Source organism: Rhipicephalus sanguineus, chromosome 2, assembly GCF_013339695.2.
Source record: "Rhipicephalus sanguineus isolate Rsan-2018 chromosome 2, BIME_Rsan_1.4, whole genome shotgun sequence".
NCBI classification, from domain to species: Eukaryota; Metazoa; Arthropoda; class Arachnida; order Ixodida; family Ixodidae; genus Rhipicephalus; species Rhipicephalus sanguineus.
The window spans coordinates 86,181,210-86,202,244 of NC_051177.1; the positions used below are offsets into that span (position 1 = coordinate 86,181,210).

Consider the following 21,035-nt stretch of genomic DNA (forward strand, 5'->3'; position numbering starts at 1 on the left):
AATTGCAGATAGACTGGCTTTTTTAGACACTGCGTGACGGACGCAAGCTTCATGCGATATGGCAGACTATAGGAGAAAGGAGTACCTCGCAACGTTCGATCAGCTCCGTGGCGTTAAAATCGGTATCCAGAGGAAGGTCGAACGAGAAGGAGAGGTCGAACTCGCCGTCTTCGCTTCCGTCCTGAGCCTGCCTTTTTGTAAACCACCTCTTCAACCGCTGGCCATTCGTCGCGCCACCTGTGCTGCTCGAAGGATTCCTGGACGTGCAATTGAGGGACACGTTTTCAACGGAGCAGGTATTGTTGCGAACGCACAAAATGTGTCCCATTTTTTCTCTCAGTTTCTCTAAGAACTTCTCCTTCAGCGCTTTCATTCTTTCCTCGCTTATCTGGCAGGAATTTGTCTTGTAGGTGGCGCCGACGGTGATGTTTACCTTCGGGCTCCTTGTCGGTGCTGCAAAAGAGGACGACAATGTGAGAACGCAGAAAGAAAATGTATTACAGTGGCGTGCATTTTGCCGACGTAATCGTCTTTACGAGCGAAACACGTTGACTTCGTTCCGCTATACGCATGCAAGAGATACGCGCGTGTTTAAACGTTTAAGTATGTCTGCTTAATACAACCTTAATGAGAACCAACACAAAATGAAGCCAATGAAGGAACAGGGGACGTTAATTGCACTGTTTAAACTGTATTGAAGTAATTATGATATAAATGTTAAGAAAGTAAAGTGGATGAAAAGTCAACCTGAGGGACCGAACCTATAACCTTCGCATAACTTCTCCGCCACCATTTCCGTCCAGCCCCCGTTCGCAGCTCCGCACACGCCGCCGACCTCAAATCGACTCAAAGCTTCGATGTTTCCCCGCGCAAAGAACTAATAAATTCAGTGCCTTTTGTGTGCCTTTTAATTCCTGTCTGTCGTCCCTCTTCTTTGCGCTGGGAAACCTGGAGTACGTTGCTCCAACTAGCCCTACGCTAAACATTGGGGACTCAACGGGCGATTTTTTTTTTCGAGCAGACCGTTGTCCTATTGCTAACGCAAAAAAAAAAAAAATCTGCAGATCCCACGCCTTGTGGGAATCGGTTTCATGCGAAGCAACGAGCGAGTAGTTGTCTATGCTGCATTTCTTGGCTTTGAGCCAAGCGTTACGAGGTGGATCGACTTGTTTTTCTGCGCGTAGTAGTTGTGTGCACATCGTGGGTGGTGTAGTCAGAAATCTTTTTCGGGGGGGGGGGCACAGCATTGGGATCATTCTACGCGCCTCTTAAACAATCTGTATAGTTTTTACTTCGCGCAACGCTCATTCGGGATTTCTAAGGCCACACACAAATGTTTACGTAGTAAGTGGAACGCACAACACGGAGCCAAGTGTTCAAATATCCATCTTCTACATACACCTCGTAAGCAGAACGTACAACACAGGACTGGAGCTCGGAGTAAGTCTTGAAATTACTCCCCACTAGAAAGTTGAAGGAAACTCACGGCACTCATCTCCTCCATAGTGGGCACACAAGCCCACTATCGAGAGAGCGTCAGTTATTGGTAAGCGGCGCGTGTAAAATTCGCATGTGACCGGCGGAACTGCGGGGACCTCATTTGCACACACCCGCATTCCTGTACACTCGCCGGCGCCGGGGTTTTTCGCGAACTATGCCGCCGCCGCCGCCGCCACCGAGATCTGTAACTCGGAGAAGGCTCGCTTAAAAGCACATGGGTGGTGTAGTAGTCTCGGAAACTAGTGTGAGGACATCTCTAACGGAGCCGCGTTGGACACGTAGTCATGGCAGGAGAGGTCAACGAGACAATACACACTAAAAATAGTGGTTTTCTTATGCAGCGCCCGAAGGCCGGAAGGTCACCTACCTGAGCAGTCCGGCCAGGGCAATTTTGCCTTTTTCCCCTTAAACGTAAACCATTCTGCGGTATTTCTATTGGCCCTTTGTTTGCAGCGGTATAGAGGTTCTGGCTGTTTGTGGAAGCTGTAGCCATCAGCGCAGGAGACACTACAATGCTGCTCATCCGCATCGCACGTCAAGTAACCATTGCGAGGAGCACGTAGGTATGGACACTTGTAGGCTGCAGAAAAATAAGGCGCACATTTATTCTGATATACGCACATTTCAGCAGATTCGCATTATGAAACGCAACACTCCTCTACATGCGTGCATGCGTACGTATAGATGCGTGCGTGACAAAAAAAAATGGCGAAGCTTGCACTAAGTCGCGCAAGGCTAGCAAGCAACGAAGTTGGACGATTCTGAAGTCTAATCTGGTCACTTCTAGGTTGTTTTTAGGCTTTAGCTAGGTGCTTCTAGGTTGTTTTTACGTTGACTCTCAGTGCAAGGAGGTTCGAGTCAAGCCACAGACAGTCACAGACACGACACGGATGCCCAAACTCCAGCGACAGAAACTCGCGCTGAAACCTAGTGTTCGCACCTCCCATAGATCTACGGGCACGTCGACGTTCGCGCAGGGCTTCCATCGCTTCGGGGTCTTCTCACAGCCGCTGTTGCCTTTCCCGTTCCCTATATATAGTATTCTCTCAATGTATGTACCGCTGAAGCACTCCGTACAAATGCTTCGGCGAAGCTGAAACGGGCGACCACGGTGTTTGTCATGGGGTTAATCCCAACGTTTTAATAAAGCTTTTCTCAATTACTGGTTCCGTCTTTCTAGAAATCTTAACTGATGTTTGCCGCCCGTCTGTTGCATTCTTCGTTTTTAGTGGACCAGCGGTGAGTAGTGGGATTCGCCCAATTTCTGTGGCACATACCCGTTCATGATGATGATAGCTTTTTTGTACACACCTTCTTGAGCGCACCATAGTTCATACGGCCGGCTTAAACAGCGTCGCTGTTAAGATATCATAAGGAAGAAAAGGACCGGTAGGACGCTTGAGCTTCGCCTTCAGGAGTGGAATGTGACAGCGTAATCCAGCCCCGTTTCCATTGCATTCTCATTCTTTTGTCAAGCTTCTCTTTCCGGCGGACACATCAACCGCGCAGCGAGGAAACAAGCGTCTATGGGCGTGACAATGACCGTTGTAAGATTGCCTGGGGTGCTCACTGCAAACACAGTTGCGAAGTGCCCGCTACGCCGTAACTGATCTTTTTAGGAACTATCAACGTATCCACTAAGCGTTGGTAAAGCAGTACGCCACCTAAGCAGCTACGCACTTTGTCGATGCTGTGGCTGATGATGATAGTGGCTGAGCACTTTTTTTATATAGGTAAGCCTTTAAACCACCCAATCGTTGCGCAATTCACATAATGTGCCGCCTGGCGCAATGCTACGCTTCTGTCACGCAGTATTACAGCTATTAACGAGACTCTTCTGGCGCGTTCACACTTGGCCTCGAAGCGGGCGAAAGCGGCAAAACTCACCGGAAGTTCACTCGCTTCGCGTCCTAAGCGGCTGGAAAACCACGTGGCGAACCGGACGCGAAAAAATCGGTCCGAGACCGATTTTTCCGCCACGCGAAAGCGGATCGCCTTTCCGTTTCACGGGAAGCCGTACTTTGGCTGCGCTAGCTTAAATCACGTGACGTAAACAGCCAGCCACAAATTCAACAAGGCGGCCAAGGCGTCAGCGGTGGCTCGCATCGGCGCATTTGCAAGCTACCCGTGCAGCACGACAAGTCTTAGAGCCTCGACAAGGACACGTTCCCCGAGAACCTGGTTTGGAGTACGATTGACGAGAACGCTGGAAGTAAAAGAAGGTGTAGCAGCAGCGAGTCGGCGTGCGCCAGCGCGTCTTGCTTTTGCACAACCGGGTGAATCCGCCGCCGCTGCTGGCGTGTCCGCTTATGTAGTTTCTGCTGGCGTGTCTCCCGAAAGAGCGGTTTGAAAAGGTGAAAGCTATTTCTTATCCGTGTTTAGCATGCATAACTTGAATTTGGTACGAAATTAAATGCTCAGGAAATGGGGGAAAAGAGAATGAATTTTCGAAGAGGCGAAGGTGGCGGCGGCGACGGCATGCTGGAGAGGCAGGACAAATGTGAACATTTTCCACGCACGCGAACACGGTTTTCTGGCCGCTCTGGCGCTTTCGCTTTCTCTTCGCTTCGGAAGTGTGAATGCGCCATTCAACCTACATGGCATTTTCTGTTTTCGAAGTAGTATCTAGCACTGCCGTGGCTCAATGGCAGGACACCTGAATGCACGGAGAATGACTGGGTTTGATTCCTCTCGACCCTCTGATTTTTGTTATTTACATACATCTCGATTTTTCGCTCAAGAACAAAGGCGCCGAGATCGGAATTTTCTCGACCCGGGCTCTTTAACGCTCTCGCGTTAAACGTACCCCCTTACAATATCATACATTATATGCATTGCCTATGCCTACGGGTATGTTGCTTATATGTTTCTGGTGAATGTTCTCCGCCGGCTAAACAATGTTACAGAGCTATGGGTCCGAACGAGACGCTCCTACATCTACGGAAACTTTCTCTAGCACTGTCGCCGATCTGATGGTGACAGCTATTTTTGTCTAATCAGACTGACGCCCTACGCGTTTAGTGGTGTGTACATGCTGGAACGTCCTCGATAACCAGCGATCACCTTGAAATTTACAGGGATTAATGTCTAGGGAACCGGCGCTAAAGCTTCGGGGGCCAGCAGCAGCGCTGTAACACAAAGACTATCGCGAGCGGAAAAAGCAGCTTTCGGAGGAACATCCTTAGATTCTGCTTGAAAGAATTGTGGCTTATCTTGCAGCATACATGTGTGGTCACTATCTGACCTAATTGGGCACCGTGGCATGGTATAACTCAAGAAACCATGCGCTCTTTGCGACGTGATTGGCCACGGACAGAGGTTTGCTGGATGCGTCAGCATAAACCAGGAATCTGCAAAATACAGTATATAGCGTGTACGAGTGGGCTAGTTGGTGTCGTTGCATTTCAAGCATGAAATGTTTTTAGCTCCCATTGTCGGTCACCTTCGAGTGGCCTTGAGCCAAAAGGCAGCGCCGTTATCCGGGCACTCACACGAGACCATATATACGGGCACTCAGGCGAGGGCAAAGGGAGACATCCGGGAAACCAGTCAAAAGAGTTTCGCAGCGCTTCTTCGAGAGATGGCGCCACGCTGCATGTGGCGCTAGAATTACTGTATGCGGCTCCACTGTTTGTCGCACCAGCGTTTGGCCTGCTGGCGCTCGTGCCTGCGTGGATTTGTTGCCGCATACGCTTGGCGAAGCCCTAGATTTATCGCATACATTTACAGGAAACAGTGGCGTTCATATGGATCAGTGCGCAGTACGACGTGGTGTGATGGGGTAGGGCAGGATGTGACCACCCTACCACACCACACTTTGCGAAGATTGTGGCTTTAGTTTCCTCTCCAGTCGATCTGCTTTGCCGGTAGAAATTTCACGCCTACATCTGCTCTTTATTACTGGAGAGCCAGCCATTTCTTCTTTTATTGCGATAGCAATTATATGGACACTCTCGGCTGATTGTTGCCATCGCCGTCATGCACCGTATATATATATATATATATATATATATATATATATATATATATATATATATATATATATATATATATAAAAGCCACAAAGAAAATTAATTCAGAAAAACTTTCCGACGCGCGGAATCAAACGGGCGACCTCCCGCTTTCCAGCGCGCGGCGTTAGACGGTTAGGCCACCAACAGCACCGTCTTTCAGCCTGCTAACGGCGAGCTATTTATATACACCACTTACATCAGCATGCTTTCTTAGTTACCACATAGATGGCGCGATGTGCACGCGCGGCGCGCTTTAAAGATCGTCGTCCCGTTCCTGCGAACGCCGTTGCTCTTCGCCCTACAAGGCGTGGTCGCCTTCGTGCGCTTATCTCGAGGCAAGAAGGCGGCGGCTGGCGGGGGGTTGTATGTCTTGTGCTTTCCCAGCGATGTCCGCGCTGAAGTCACAGAGCGTATGAGGGTCACTTCGCTCGCTGCAGCGGCCGCGTTTGCGAAAGGAGCGCGCTGTTCAAACAGAAATAAGTAACAGCTGGGAGAGTTAGTTCGCGCGAGTCCTGTGTGTACCTGTTCGTTCCTTTCGTGCGTCCTGCTTTATGTTTGAGCAGTGCGCTTCAAGTGTCGAGCTGTGACGCATGATAGTTCGCGCTCGTCCTGTGTGCGTTCTTTTCGTGCGTCCTTTGGGCTCGAGCGACGCGCTGGCAATTTCGAGCTGCTTTCCGTTCTTCGCGTTACATTCCAATTTATTGCTATCGCATTCATAGCTTCGCCGTTGCGGCGAAACTGTGACTTTTTTTTCCTTAACAGCACGACACAAACAGCGGATTGAGATAAATAAGAGCACAGACAAGCGTTATCTGTGTTAACCGTTTTCTTGTCCTTCGTCTACAGTGTGGCGGTGTTCAGCAAGTACTTCCGACCGTCCCGCGTCCAACGATGGGCCTTCTGACGACAGTCAGCCTGCAAACGGCCCGGTCATCCTCGCTAACCATTCACTGCTCCTCCGCGTGAGGTCATGATTTCTCCAAGCTACTGCACTCTACCGAGAGAGCAGAGCTTCATTAAAACAAAAGTGTAAAGCCACTACCTCCGAGGCACCGCTGACGAATCATAGAGCCTCATGTGACCATCGGGATATTCCGATTGGCTGGTCCTCTGCCGGTCACGCTTCCGAAAGAACAGCAAAGGTTTCTCTGTATAGTTTGCACTGAGGTACGCTCAGCCCTGAGAATTTTCATCAGCTTTTCGACTACTGTAGGCTGCAGTGCTACAAACCTCCAGGTTCCTTTTGTGGATGACACGAACAAGCGCGAATGGTGGCGTCTTACAAATAAGTAAATAGTAACATTTCTTACCGCAAGTGCCACCAGGGGCGCTTGATTCATGGTTGTGAGCGCGGTGAAATTGAATGCTAAACATCGTAGCCACGTGATATAACCTTTAGTTCTTCGTGCGTGTGCGCATAGTCCGTGCGATTAAGCTCATAGATGAATCGTGCCGCTTGCTGGCGTTGCGGCGTGAGCACTGCTCCTCGGCAAGAGCAAACGCCGTGGGCGGACCCGATCTTCGCCACGGGCGTCGGTCAATCAAACTGATTAGCGCGCGAACTTGGGTACAAACTCGTTGATTCTGAGAAGGCCCCAGTTCAACTCGTGGCTGTCATAGTGCCGGTGTCACCGTCAAGCGTTTCATGCGGTGGACTATAAGCAGCAGGTTCTCTGCATACAAAATAATTTGGTCAGCTTGCACTACTTGTGCAAAGCTGAAGCCTTCAGAGGAACTTCTGACCACCTAGCTTCTTCCAGCTTTTTACGTGGCTCGTCTACTCAGTCTGCTCGGTTTGCTTCGGAGTGAAGACCGCATCAGTTCGGCCTCAATTTTGAAGAGCGAGGTCTTAATTAACATGATGTTGAATAGTTGTCCTAATTGGTAACGTTTAAGTAACACGACATCAGTTAACTGAGGTTTAATTATCAAGGTCTTAATATGGGGCTAATTGGCATAACCCTAGTTAGCACGACCTTAGTGGGAAATATCCTAATTCGCTTGGTTTTAATTAACGTGCTCTTAATTCGCGTCGTGTTAAGTAGCATGGTCGTCATTAGCTCGGTATTAGCTTTACACGTCTTTATCAGCGTGGTCTTAGTAAGATGTGGCCTAATTACCTCGATCTTAGCATGACCTGGCTTAATTAACTTGGTCATAACATGTGCCGACTTAATTAGCTAGGTATACTGCCCAGCCACTTAGCTAATCATCTGGGCGCACGTGCTCGTGGAGCGAGCAGACGATGAAGAGGGCGCGCGCCGGCCGAGCATCGCGCTGGAATGTATAGGCCGGCCATGATGATTACACACGTGGGCCCGGCGATTAGCTCCGGCCGCTGTGTTGTAAAGCGCTCAGCTGGAGCTAATCTCAGAGGTCATGGTGCTGATTATTCTAAAGGATACATAGTGCAGACATTAAAGGCTTGAAAATGAATTTAAACTACCCGTACCTCTAAAAAATATCGTTAGTAAAAGTTTCCGACACTGTTCTTGCATGGTTGCACTTCTGCACTCAGTGGAACGACTAAGAAATGAAAGAAGATGCCTTTGGTTCGAAGATACCACCCAACTTTGTCGACCGCCCTTGAGTGACGCCGCGTTCCGTCGTAACCAATGGAACGCAGCGCGCGCCGAGGTATGGATTTGACCTTTTCGTACTGTTAGCATTTCAAAAGGCGGTGTCGCCAGAACTCGGAAAGATTCCGAGTTTCGCGAAACTAGGGCCATCCTGCATAGCACCCCTGGTTTACATTTCTGCCACCATATGCGATCCACCTAGAGAATATAAATAAAAATTAGCCAAGAACTACAAGTTATCGACATTTGTGCCTCATTCTCTTAAAACGAGCCTATACTGGGGTTCAAGCCCCGTACGCCCTCCCCCCCCCCCCCCCCCATTCCCCCCAACTCCATGTTACGCCCTTGTGAATGCAGTGGAACCAATGGCCTTTCCCCGCTGTCTTTCCCCGTCCTTTTTTTCTCCTTCTGTCTCTCTCTCGCTGGGGTAGAACCACAGCACGTGGTATCTACATAAAAACTCACACGGTCCGCTATGCGTTTCCTGAAGAAGACTCGAAGGCGAAAGCCATCTTCTTCTCAATCGAATGCATTGATCCCGCACCCCACCCCCGAAAGCTAGCTTTCTGCAGCTCGCGTCGTTTTGCAGTGCCTCCGGGATCGGTCCACCCAAGTGACGATGTCATGTAGTGACGTAATCGTGTGACGTCACATTATGTGTCGCCATAGTGACGTCACGATGATGTCATAGGGGACTTCATCACGTGACAATGGTTTCTGCATGACTCGTGTTGACGCCGACGGTCACTTATCGGGTTTGATGAGGTATCTAAGGCTTTCGCCTTAATAAACATTCCGTAAGCATGTTTTCTGGTGCGTCGTGTGAGCAAGCAGCTTCGCATATTGCAAGCAAGTGCTTCGCAAATTGGGCCAAGTTGCCGGCAATGTATAATCGGCGCACATAGTTCACTTACGTTTCAAGATGACCTTGAATGTGCAACATGCAGTGTTTCCAGATGCATCACGCGCAGTATAGTTCACCACGCTCGGTGGGCCCCAGCTGAAATTGCCAGGTGGCCTGTCCAAGGTGACGGTCACTTTTCCTCCGTTGTCCTAATCATTAATAAAGGAGAAAAAAAGGACACCATTGTTAACGCCTGACAATCAAGCACTTTTCTTCTTCAAGATCTTTGTGTTCTATTTCGGATAATTTTCAGATTACGTTGCTTAGAAGTGGCATTTTTGCTATTGCAAACAAAACAAAAAGTTCTGTCGATTTGACACAAGCGTGGAGCTCAATTAACAGTGATCATTCGGATTCATAGTGCTTAGCAATTTTGTTTTATTTTTATCCGCGAGTTCACACACGCATAAAGAGGCCCTGCAATCGACTGCCGCAGAAATTTTTGTAATCCGTCAAGTACAAGCGGAGTTACAGAGATTTGTCGCAGGCTGTAATTGCTTTCTCTCTTCTCTCGTCCCGACGAGCGCGCTCGAAGCTAAGCAGGGAAGGATGGCACGGGAGAAAAAAGTTACGTCACGCGCGCGTCATGACCTTGAGCGCTTTTTCTTATTCTTTTATTCGAAAACGCGGCTTACATTCAGTGTGAACGGGAGCACGCGCGCGGTCACGTGGCGGCCTCCCGCGGCGTCTTCGGTAACTATGCAGCTCACGATGCTCAAATCAGCCAATGCCGTGAATTTGGGTATATGGTGCGTTAAGTTGTGTATATGGCATCATTTGTACAAGGAAGAGGGAACGATTTATAGCCGACCTTGAATATTCATTCTAAATTCCTAGCCGCGTGCTGCGCTATATGTCTGGTTCACGTGTTCTCGGCAACCTCGACCACCGATCGTCAGCGTTTTCTGACCATGCCCAAAAAGTGTTGCAGGGGCCCTTTAAACCTATCCAGTGCACGCTGTTTTTCGCGAGAACCGGCACCCGTAACGTCCGACGTTCGACATGCTTAAACGCTACTTATCTTGACATTAAATTGTTGATGTACCACCTGTTTGCATTGGAGCCTTCGTACACGGGGGGTGGCAGGGCTATTCAGAAAGCCAATACTCAGCTCTTTTTCCCGCTGTTATCGCCATTACATATAACGTTCCGCTGTGTATTTATGTGGTGAAATAAATTTTAATATGTCAAATATATCTGGGGAAAATAAGACATGCCGTGAAAGTAGGTTCCTCCCATGAGATTTTCGCTCTTCTGGCCGCTGAGTAGCGGACGATGTCTTCAGGACAGCCTGTTAATGTTGGCGGCTCGACATCTGCAAAGACGGGGAAGCAAAACTATTTACATAGTCCGAACACGAGTGAATGTAGGTATATGAGCGTGGCCTTTGAGATCAAGCTTTCGTTAGCCAAACTATTCCAGTGTCCGGCCAAACTTCCCAGTAAGTTCGATATTACAATGAATACCCACGCAGCGTCAAAAACGTGCCCCTTAATGTGGACTGTCCCTGGGTGTGTGTACTGGAAGAAATAATGATATTTTTTTACTAATCAGTCTAAGAAAATTGGAAGCAACCCTAATCCGACTTAGTTGTCTGGTTGTGGCACTCGCACGTCGGCATTCGTATGCCCTCGTGTATTCCCTGGTTTAACCACGTGTTTCGTCGCGCTGCCGGAGCCTATCTCAGAGGCCACGTAGAAATAAGCGCGTGGTTGAGATCTGCTCCGCCAGGTTCCGCAGAGATCCGAGTTGCTCACAAGAAGACTTTCAGCTCTTTCAGTGAACTCATTCAATTCATTTTCACTAACTACTCTAGCTGACCGTTAATTGGTCCTTATCTTAAGTAAACTTATGATCCGATATCATATGTATCCAATACAACTCTTAACCCGAACCAGAACCATCGATTTCGTATCAGTTTTATTTTTTAGAAGACATTTTCTGAATATCCGGAAGGCCAGAAATTAGGCCTCGACCGGAAGTGCGGAAGAGAAAGAAGAGGGTCACTCGGTGCTCGTGCCATCAAGGAATAGAAAGCCAGATTTTGCAGCAAATTTCCTGACGCAGTATGATTTAAAAAAGTCACAGTTTCGCCGCAAGTTCGAAGCAGTGAATGCGATAGCAAGAAATTGAAATGTCACACGAAGAACCAGAAGCAGCTCGATGCTTGCAGCGCGCCGCTGAAGCACAAAGAAGGACGCCCTAAAAGAACGCACAGGCATGCACAGGGCAAGCGCGAACAAACAGCTGTCACAGTTGTTACGTCTATGTACTTGCGCAACGAGCTGCAAGTCTTGTCTTGTCTTGTCGCCTAGATCTTGGCACATACCCACAAGGGGGATTGGCCACACTGTACTTTATAATGTAAATGGTTTACACAACGCTGGCTAAAAAATAAAAAGGAGAGAAATTAGATAAGAACTAAAATAACATTCCTTAAAGAAAAAAAAAAAAGGTGAAAGGGGCAGAAGCTTTCGATAAACCATAATATAAATACAAATTAGCAAAAATAAAGAAGGGGATCAAAGAATTGGATGTAACTGGCGGTACCACTAGCAGCGTATCCTTCCAGTTGCCTGAATGAATTTATGTAGCGTTGACAGAATAACACTGCGGCCCGCACCCAACTGATTGGCTCCAAACGATAAAAGGGTGGGTGTATCAACTGCCAATCCGAGCATGCCAATCGGTCTCTCAAGAATTATTCGGCGCAGTGAGGCGAAACGGCGGCATGTGAGAAGAAAGTGATCTATTGTTTCCGGTTCATTACAAACTGCACATAGGTTAGTTAATGAAAATCCTGATTTGTGGAGATAATAATTTAACCGAGGAACTCTACAGCGAAAGCTTGTTAGGGTCACCTCACATTGACGGGAAAGGCAGTTTGCGGTGTTCCATGTGAATTGCAAGTGCCGAAAGTCTTCAGATTGTAGGAGCGATGTTTCGTTGATTTTTAAGATTAATAGGCGTTTGAATCGTTCAGCAGTAATAAAAGAAAACTGTGGAGCTACTAGTACCACCGGGAAATTTAACGATGCCGAAGCGAGCGAGTCAGCGGTTTCATTTAGTGCAATTCCAGCATGCCCGGGGACCCAAAGAAACCGAACTTCTGATAGGCTACGCGGTACAAGAGACCAAAATATCCTGAGAAGAGGAGACTGCTTTGCGGACGTTAAATGTGTACAAACAGATAAAGCATCCGAAATAATAATAGCTTTTGATTGCTGAGAATTTAGTTTCCGAAGAGCCAATGCAATAGCCAGGAATTCTGCAAGATAAATTGGCGTGAAGTCAGGCAAACGGAGCGCAAAAGACCAATTAAGCTGATGAGAAAAAATGCCTACTCCAGCCTTCTGAAGATTTTGCGTTGCATCCGTCGAAATTACCACATAATGAGGAAAATGACTGAGATGGTCTTGAAGGAGGCCCTCCAGAACATGCTTTGGAAGTAATTTAGCATTTTTTGGAAAAATGTCATCGAAAATTAAGTCAACTGGCATCGACCATAGGGTTTGGGGAGTTAAATGCTGAAGGGAAACGTGAAGATTAGACAACAGAGACTCGACGAAAATGACTTGGGGTCTTTGATAACGAGGCCACGGGCGCCTAAAGAAAGAATCTGGAGATTTGATGAAAAGTGTCTGTGAACGGGAGAGGGGCGCATCGTAGAGATTTAAAAATGTTTGCACGGTCAGCTGTCGAAATCTTGCATCAAGCGGAATGATTCGAGCTTCCAAATAAAGCACGCTGTTCGCAACACATCTAGGTAGTCCGAGACACAGCCGCAGAGCTTGCCTTTCTAACAATATAAGAGGTCTTAATTTGTATTCTGCACTTCCGGAAAACAGAACGCAACCAAACTCCAGAATTGGGCGTACATAAAGTTTGTATATTATAAGTAACGTATCCCTGCGCATCCCTGAATTCTTATTGCAAAACCGGCGTAGCAATCCTAAGGCGCTTTCTGCTTTACGGGTGTTTGATTCTATTTGTTGCTGCCAATTTAACTTTTCCACGTAAAGAATGCCTAGATATTTTAGTGCCGCTACTTGTGGAATCGGTTCATTTCGATAATGCAGTGAAAGAAATACGGGAACGGATAGCGGAAATACAAGCAGAGCACATTTGCTAACATTAAGCGAAAAAGACAGCCCGTCAAGCCATACCTCAAGCTCACTCAAGTACGACTGTAAGATTTGATACAGAGTATTGATATCTCGGGATGACGAGAAAAAAGCAATATCATCAGCGTAGACGTAAAGAGGAACATTTTTATGAACTGGAATTGATGATAATAAGATATTAAATAAAAGAGGTGACAAAACTGATCCTTGCGGAACACCTCTTGTTTGCTTATATGAGGCAGAAGTAATTCCCTCGTGGCAACAAAAGAATTGTCTCTCAAAAAGAAACTCCTGAACCCAAGATATAATGTACTTAGGCACATCACAGTCCACTAATCTTGAGATCAATATACTGTGTTCCACGCTATCGTAGGCTTTTGCAATATCTAATGTGACTAATGCAGAAAGCTCACCAGATACTTTTGCAAGGCGAATTCGGCTTTCCAAATCAACATGAGCCGACCATATAGAGCACCCCTGTCTAAATCCTACTTGCCTTGGCGAAAGGATACCCTGACGATTGATGAAATCACTGAGCCTGCTATGAAGAATTTTTTCAATTATTTTAACTAAATTTGAAGTAAGCGAAATTGGCCGAATGTTATCCAGTACATATCCGAGGCTTTGATTTTTTCGCAGCAACACAACTTTAGCAATTTTCCATGCGCTTGGAATCCATGTATGCTGTAAGGAGCAGTTAACAATATTCAAAAGCTCAACGGGGTGGGAATTAAATATCAGTTTAATCATAGAGTTTGTAATCTGATCCGGACCGGGAGCCGCTTGGTTTACAGTTAGTATGACATCTGCCAATTCCTCCATAGTGACTTCCCGAAAGTCCGAGGTTGAGCTTTTGAATGCCAAAGGTCTCAAGCATGACGAAGCAAAACGCGCTTCAAGTCCTTTCGCGATACCCTCTAACAAATGGGTTGCCTCTTTAGGCGACAGCACTACTGAATGCGAATACGCTGGTACCTGTGTAGATTTTTTGTTCCGTAAAAATCTGTACAGAGCAGATCTTTTATCAGGTTTCGATAAATGCGAATGTAAGTCTGATTTGTGTTTATCTTTAGCTGTAGCGACTGTACGCTTAAACAATGCTGCGTGGAATTTATAGTCAACCCAATTTTTCGGCGTATGGTTGTGACGTAAACGTTTCCAAGCAGCTTTACGTCGCCTATACGCAAGCGTGCAGTCTTCATTCCACCAAGCCGAACTTGACGGTGTGCTGCCATATTTAACAGAAAACTCTGCCGGCTGAACAGAGTCACTTAGACTCGCTACTACTGAAGCAGCTCGTTGCTGTCCGACACGTCCTCCCAATGACGAAAGCGCAGAATTTAAAACAGTTTTATAAATTTTATAGTTTATGAATCGTTGTTGCCGGATACCAGAGGTGAGGTGTGGTAGCATTATTTCATAGGTAATCGGTACATGATCACTACTCGTCCCATTATCAAACGTTTCCCACGATGAAATTATAAACTGGCCACACGAAAAAGTCAGATCTAATGTTGATGAGCTTATCCCGCGTAGAAAGGTAACTTGCCCAGAGTTATGGCAACGAAAATTATTATCCTGTAACCAATTCCACAATCGTTTGCCGCAACCATCTGTTTTAAACCCCCAAGAAGTGTGATGCGAGTTAAAATCCCCTGCCAATAAAATTGAATTTGACGGAGAATTCTTGATGACACAATCTAGGTGATCTGTGCGTCTTACTCCATTTGGAAAGTACGCATTGATCACTGTAATCCTGTAGGAGTCAGGTAACAAACAATCTATTGCTAACAGTTCACAATCCGGACAAATATGTTCAAAAGTTACAGTAACATTATGACACATTTTTGAAGAGATTAGGGCCAACAATCCACCTCCTCTACCTGGCCGATCCAGTCTAAAAGTTCGAAAATTATTCAGAGTAAATTTTTGGTTTACTGAAAGCCAAGACTCTTGAAGTAAAATTATATTAGGATTTGTTTGCTGTATGATATAAATAAGATCTGTGTAAGCGGAAGATACGGAACGACAATTCCACTGGAGAACTTTTACAGGCGCTATGGTGGACTTAATATAGTTGACTCAACCGCAGAACGCAAAACGTCCTGCTCGTTGTTGCTATCAGTAGTACCTTTTTTAGGTTTCGACATTGGCGAACTGGTTGGAGACAATGGAGCACTACGTCGTTTATGAGTGATATTACCAAGTCTCATGTCACCAAATGACCCACTGGGCCCCGCAGGGGCCGGTGACTGAGAGCTGACGAGCTTTTCTGGGGGAATATCTTCTTGACACCGATTGTTTTGTTCATTGTCGAGGTGCCCAGCTTCACCCTGAACCGTGGTAGTGTGTGCACCGAAGGAGGGAATAAGGCTGTTTAACCTGGCAGCGAGCATCTCGGTCAGACCTTCAGCAAAGGCGTTGAAAAGCCGTTCCACAATCATCGGCATGGCTTTATCTATCGCTGCCGACACTGCGGAAGCGACCGTCGCTTCAATGGACCCACACTGGCGTGCCGTAGCAGCGGCGTACCCCACTTCGCGCTCTTTAATGAAGGATGTTGCCTCAGACCGAGAACAACGGCGTTTCTCCACAATATCTAGAATTTGTGTTTCACGTTCACGAGCTGGGCAGCTATTGTCCGTGGCTGTATGAGCTCCATCACATAGGCAACACCTGCAGTTGTCTACCTGACAATCTGCTGCGGCATGTGCCCCACCGCATTTCGCACATCTCAATGAGGACCTGCAAGCGTTGGCACTATGTCCAAATCGCCAGCAGTTACGGCACTGCAGTGGGCGAGGTGTCAATGCCTCTACACGGAACAGATAAGGCCAGGCCTTCAGCTCAGTGGGGCGTGTGAGACCGGCAAAGGTAACGATGACGCTTTCAGTAGGGACTCGCGTATCACCTACAGGTCTGGTGCATCTGTAGACAGATATCACTCCAGCCGGAGAGACCATCTTTAAGAATGCTTCAGGACTAATGTTAGTTGGAACACCGCGAACAATGCCCTTCACGCAAGCAAGATGAGGGGGGATAAAAGCGCGAACAGCAATGAACGCAAATCTCGTGGAGGCCAGTAAGTCCGTTAAGCATTGAAGATTTGAAGACCTACATAGTATGCCAGTCTTGCCGAAGCGCCTCACCTCCGAGATGTCCAGAAAATGCCCGGTTATGTTGCGAAGCTCTTCTTGAAACACCTCCGTTTCACTCAACCGAATGGTTCCACCATCAGTGGGCACAAGCGCGACAGGCAAACTGCTTACGCCGTTATTGAGGAAACACTCCAGTGGTACCGAGTCAGCAGGGCGACTGGCCGACCAGGGCGAGCCCTGGCCGGGACCGGAGACCGGCATTGATGGCTCCTGAAAAATCAGCAAAAAAAAAAAATCTACCGCAGATAAAGAACCAAAGGTGATAAGTGTGGCCAAACCCCTCTCACAGGACGTGCAATCGAAGGCTCGAACAGTGTCGACAATGAAGAATCAGACGCTCTGAGATATTTCTTCTTCCGTTAAACTGCGGCGCGTGGAGTTACCCCCTGCGTATCCAGCCACACGGGGGCGTCTGATGGAAGGTGTCCCTAGAGTCACTGTATATGCTACCTAAAGGTAGCATATACAGTAACTCTAGGTGTCCCCGGTGTTCCTTGTATTGTTTTTTTTTTTCCTTCCACATCACGAGTGAGTACAGAAAAGGGCCACTTTGTCGTGCGCGGCTCAAGGGCAGTTTTCAAATTGAAAGAAAATTAAGAGCGTTGCGTGATAGAAAACACGCTCACGCTCCTCCGAGATTTGCTTACCACCAGCGGTACATGGTGTATATAAACAGTTCGCCGTTATTTCGCCGGCGTATACATGGCCTGTGGTTGAGTTGTCTAACGCAGCGCGCTGGGGAGTGAGGGGTTGCTGTTTCGAATCCGCGGTCGGGTAGTTCAGAATTTTTTTCTTCTTTTATTTTAAAGACGATAGTCTTTCTTGGGGAACTTAAACGCAGAAATTTTGGTCTGTCTGTCTGTCTGTCTGTCTATCACCTGATTCAGCGACCTGGCCAAAGTTTAACCACTTGCTTACCGCCCACCCATCTTGAACTGGTACGGCTGTTCATATTTGTGAGCGTTGTCGATCAAAAAGTAAATATTACGCATATCTGAGACGCGACATCACTAGGTAAGTATTAGGTGGTGTGTTCCTTTAATAGAAAATACATAGATACGTAATTCTAAAGACCCTAGTTTCTTAAGCTGCGCTGAAAATGCCTATGCGCGCCGACGAACGCCTTCTGCCACGGAGGAAGGAAACCCTCTGCACAAGCTCATGTTTCCCGACGTATTGCCAGATGGCGTCCATATCTCACGCAGCGCCTCCTCTATCGTCTTTACACGGCATTTGCAGCGGAGCACGCAGATACGCGGCCAATTTTTCTTTGTGCCTTTTTATATATGTACATACATATACATATCCGGGGCATGACGGCGGCGGCGACGGCAGAAATCAGCCGAGAGTGTCCATATAATTGCTGTCGCAATAAAACAGAAGTGATTTTGTTGTGGAAGTAGAAAACGGGACAGCGCACCGATGACTATGTCGATCAATGCACGACATTGTTTAAATGCAGAAGAATAAAACAGCGCGTATTCCCTTACCTCGTACAGTCACCTTGAAAGAGCACGGCTTGGATTCCTGTCTTTCGCCGTCCACGGCCACGTATTGGATAACGTGTTCTCCTATGAGAAATTCCCGTGTACTTGTAACGTAACTTGGAGATATTAGTTTCACGCTAGCATTCTTCGAGTTGTCCTTGGCACTGGGTTCGTTCCACGTCACAGGAAACGAGAAGGGACTGTGAGGTGCGTTGTTCACTTCTATATCCCCAGGGCAGTTTTTGATCTCGGGCGGTTCCACGTCTGAAAACAAATCACGGGGAAATTTAAGGAGAACTTCGCTGACTTCACACCAAGTCGCGCCAGAGGTTACTTCAGGATTACATGTTAAAGTGAACCTCTTCGAAACTATCGACTGTATTGAGGTGAAAGCCACCACAAAAAAAAAGCTGCGTCCTATCGTAAACATTCTGAAGGAAATTGTATGCTAAGTGTGCTGTGTATTGCAACTTAGCAAATGATCACAATGTCCCTAGTTATGGTTCCTTCAATGACTAGAAAGGCAATCTAAACCATTTATTGTCACCACGCCATCGGATATGTCAAAATGAAACATTGTACAATTAAGGTGTATGCTGGACAGAATTGGCTGAAAGTACCTCAACGTACTCAGCAAAGTGAAACACCGTGCAACCAGAACACGTAGCCATTGACTGCTGCGCAAAGCTCGCTATTGACTATGTTGGATATTCTGTGAATATGCCATTGAGCCAGGTTTCAATTACATTGCATAAGAAGAAATCAGATGTCTAGGCAGTTATCTCTCGCGTAAAATTGCACGTGTGTCTGACGGGTGGCGTTGTCATTTCTGAAAATGCAGAGGTCATTTCTGCCTTTTTTCTGTTTTCGCCACAGTGAGCCCTTTCCGTCTATAGTCGGTGCTTGTATTATGTGGGTCGTCGTCTATCCTCTATTCGTGTTTGCACACTTTACATTCTTCCACAAGGAATTCCTATGCTAACTAGCTCAACTTTCTGCCGTTTTAGGTTCCTTCCAAAAATCGCGAACAGTCGGCACATCATACAGCGCAGACGTACCTCGGCATGTTATCTTCTGGTTAGCGCCTTGCCACTTTCCGTTCCCTAAGCACTTTCTGATGCCGTCGACTGCAGTTTTTGTTTTTGTGTCAACAAGTCGCCAGCCTTTTGCGCACGTAAACCTGCGAATAAAGAACAACGTCAACGCAATTATGTTTTCTCGAGAATGGAGCATCGTGCCGCACTCTACGCAGTTCGCATTAGTTAAAGCACTATGAAGTGATACATTCGCGTGCGTTTTATGGCTGCTATACTTGTAGCAAGTCAGTACCTCAGTACATGTACCTCAGTACTTGGAGCAACTCAGTACCTCAGCAACTCAGTACGTAAGTCTTGCGATTACGAGTGCGAAAAAGCCTTCTCGGTGGACTGTGAGATATCGTCATTCTAGAAGGCCGGCTGCAACGAAATTTCACATTGTCTAAATCACCTCTAAAAGTGTAATTTATGATAATCAGTTATAATAATATCAGCGGTTTTACGAGCCAAAACCACGATATGACTATGAGGCACGCCGTAGTGGAGGGCTCCGGAAATGTCGTCTACCTGGCCTTCTCTAGCGTGAACCTAAATGTACACGGGCCTCTAGCATTTCGCCTCCATTGAAATGCAGCCGCTGTGGCCAGTGTAATTTGCAGTATTTTGTCAATCATAGTGACGTTTTAGGGGTTGCTATTAATGCCAAATATTCTCAATAAGAATTTTTCAATGGTGCATAAGCAGGCGGTCTGTGGTGAGCGAGTATGATGTAAACTGTAGCAACTCGTCTCCTAGGTCCAGCCGCAGGAACTAGCTAATTAATGTCGGAGGCTATGCCGAAAATAGGCGAAAATAAAGTAAACAGCACTGTTTACTTTTATTTCACTTATGTTTTGTTACGCTTTTGCGACATCAAAAACGCATTATTGCGAGATTTTCCTGGCTCATGCGCTCGTATTTCAGGCGTGAAATTTTGCACGGTGGCTTGGCGGTTCAAGATTTTGTTAGAGTTGGGATTTAGTTACTCCGGGTGGCCAGGCACAATCAGGAAAATTGTTCCGGGGGAAAATCTTACAGTCTCAATTTGGCGCATCGACAATACACGCAAACAAATGTGGTCAGTCGGCGAGTAAGACTCACTATGCCACTGCCCTTTCTGGATAAAGGTAAATTTCTTGTAACTTACGTGCATGTCGAACCGTAAGGCATTGTCTCGTTTTGGCATCGAGAGGGGTTGACCTGCATTCTTTTGTTCCTTTTGAGGTGCGGACATGTAACGACTGTGAAAGAAAGACAGAAAATAATTATTTGTGCGAAGAACGGAATAGATAATCCTACGTATGTGGTTACATTGTGCCAGTGTTCGCTCTAAGAAAAAAAGCCGCCAGATCCCACGCATTGTGGGAATCGATGTAATGCGAAGCAGCCAGCAAAGAGCTGCATATATCGTCTTGTCTGTCATTGAGGAAAATGCGTGTCACTCATGTTATTTATGTTCGTTACACAGTAACGTCGCGCAATACCAATTTCGGGCTAGACCAAGCTAGCGAAACGGCGCACCATGAGCGCGGCAAGTAAGTCATGCTGCACATGACATGTGTGTCATGATTTTCACGTTAAGTCGTGTTATTTATGTCAGTTACGCAGTAACGTCGCACCGTACCAATTTCGGGGTAGATCTAGCTGCGAAACGGCCGCCAGCGCACCATGATCATGGCACGTAAGTCATGCTGTACATGACATGCGTGTCATGATTTTCATATTAGCTAGTGTTATTTATGTTCGTCACACAGTCACGTCGCAACATACCAATTTTGGTGTATATCAAACTAGCGAAACGGCCGCCAGCGCACCATGAGCGCGGCAAATAAGTCATGCTGCACATGACATGCTTGTCATGATTTTCATGTTAAGTCGTGTTATTTACGTTCGTCACACAGTCACGTCGCGCAATACCAATTTCGGGCTAGATCAAGCTAGCGAAACGGCCGCCAGCGCACCGTGAGCGCGGCACGTAAGTCATGCTGTAGATGACATGCTTCTCATAATTTTCATGTTAAGTCGTGTTATTTATGTTCGTCACACAGTCACGTCGCGCAATACCAATTTCGGGGTAGATCAAGCTAGCGAAACTGCCGCCAGCGCACCATGAGCGCGGCACGTAAGTCATGCTGTACATGACATGCGTGTCATGGTTTTCATGTTAACTCGTGGTATTTATGTTCGTTGCACA

General features: G+C 47.0%; 1 protein-coding gene across 1 annotated transcript in view; it reads right to left on the bottom strand.

The window, feature by feature from the left end:
* LOC119381720 (sushi, von Willebrand factor type A, EGF and pentraxin domain-containing protein 1) overlaps positions 1 to 21,035 on the bottom strand; it is a 71,915-nt gene that overhangs the window by 39,065 nt on the left and 11,815 nt on the right. The window contains exons 7-13 of the mRNA XM_049412875.1: positions 19,989 to 20,082; positions 18,824 to 18,945; positions 17,769 to 18,029; positions 10,214 to 10,311; positions 9,007 to 9,145; positions 1,868 to 2,080; positions 86 to 453 (exon numbers count right to left, since the gene is read on the bottom strand). Coding sequence (XP_049268832.1) covers positions 86 to 453; positions 1,868 to 2,080; positions 9,007 to 9,145; positions 10,214 to 10,311; positions 17,769 to 18,029; positions 18,824 to 18,945; positions 19,989 to 20,082 — 1,295 coding nt within the window. The remainder of the gene's footprint in view (positions 1 to 85; positions 454 to 1,867; positions 2,081 to 9,006; positions 9,146 to 10,213; positions 10,312 to 17,768; positions 18,030 to 18,823; positions 18,946 to 19,988; positions 20,083 to 21,035) is intronic.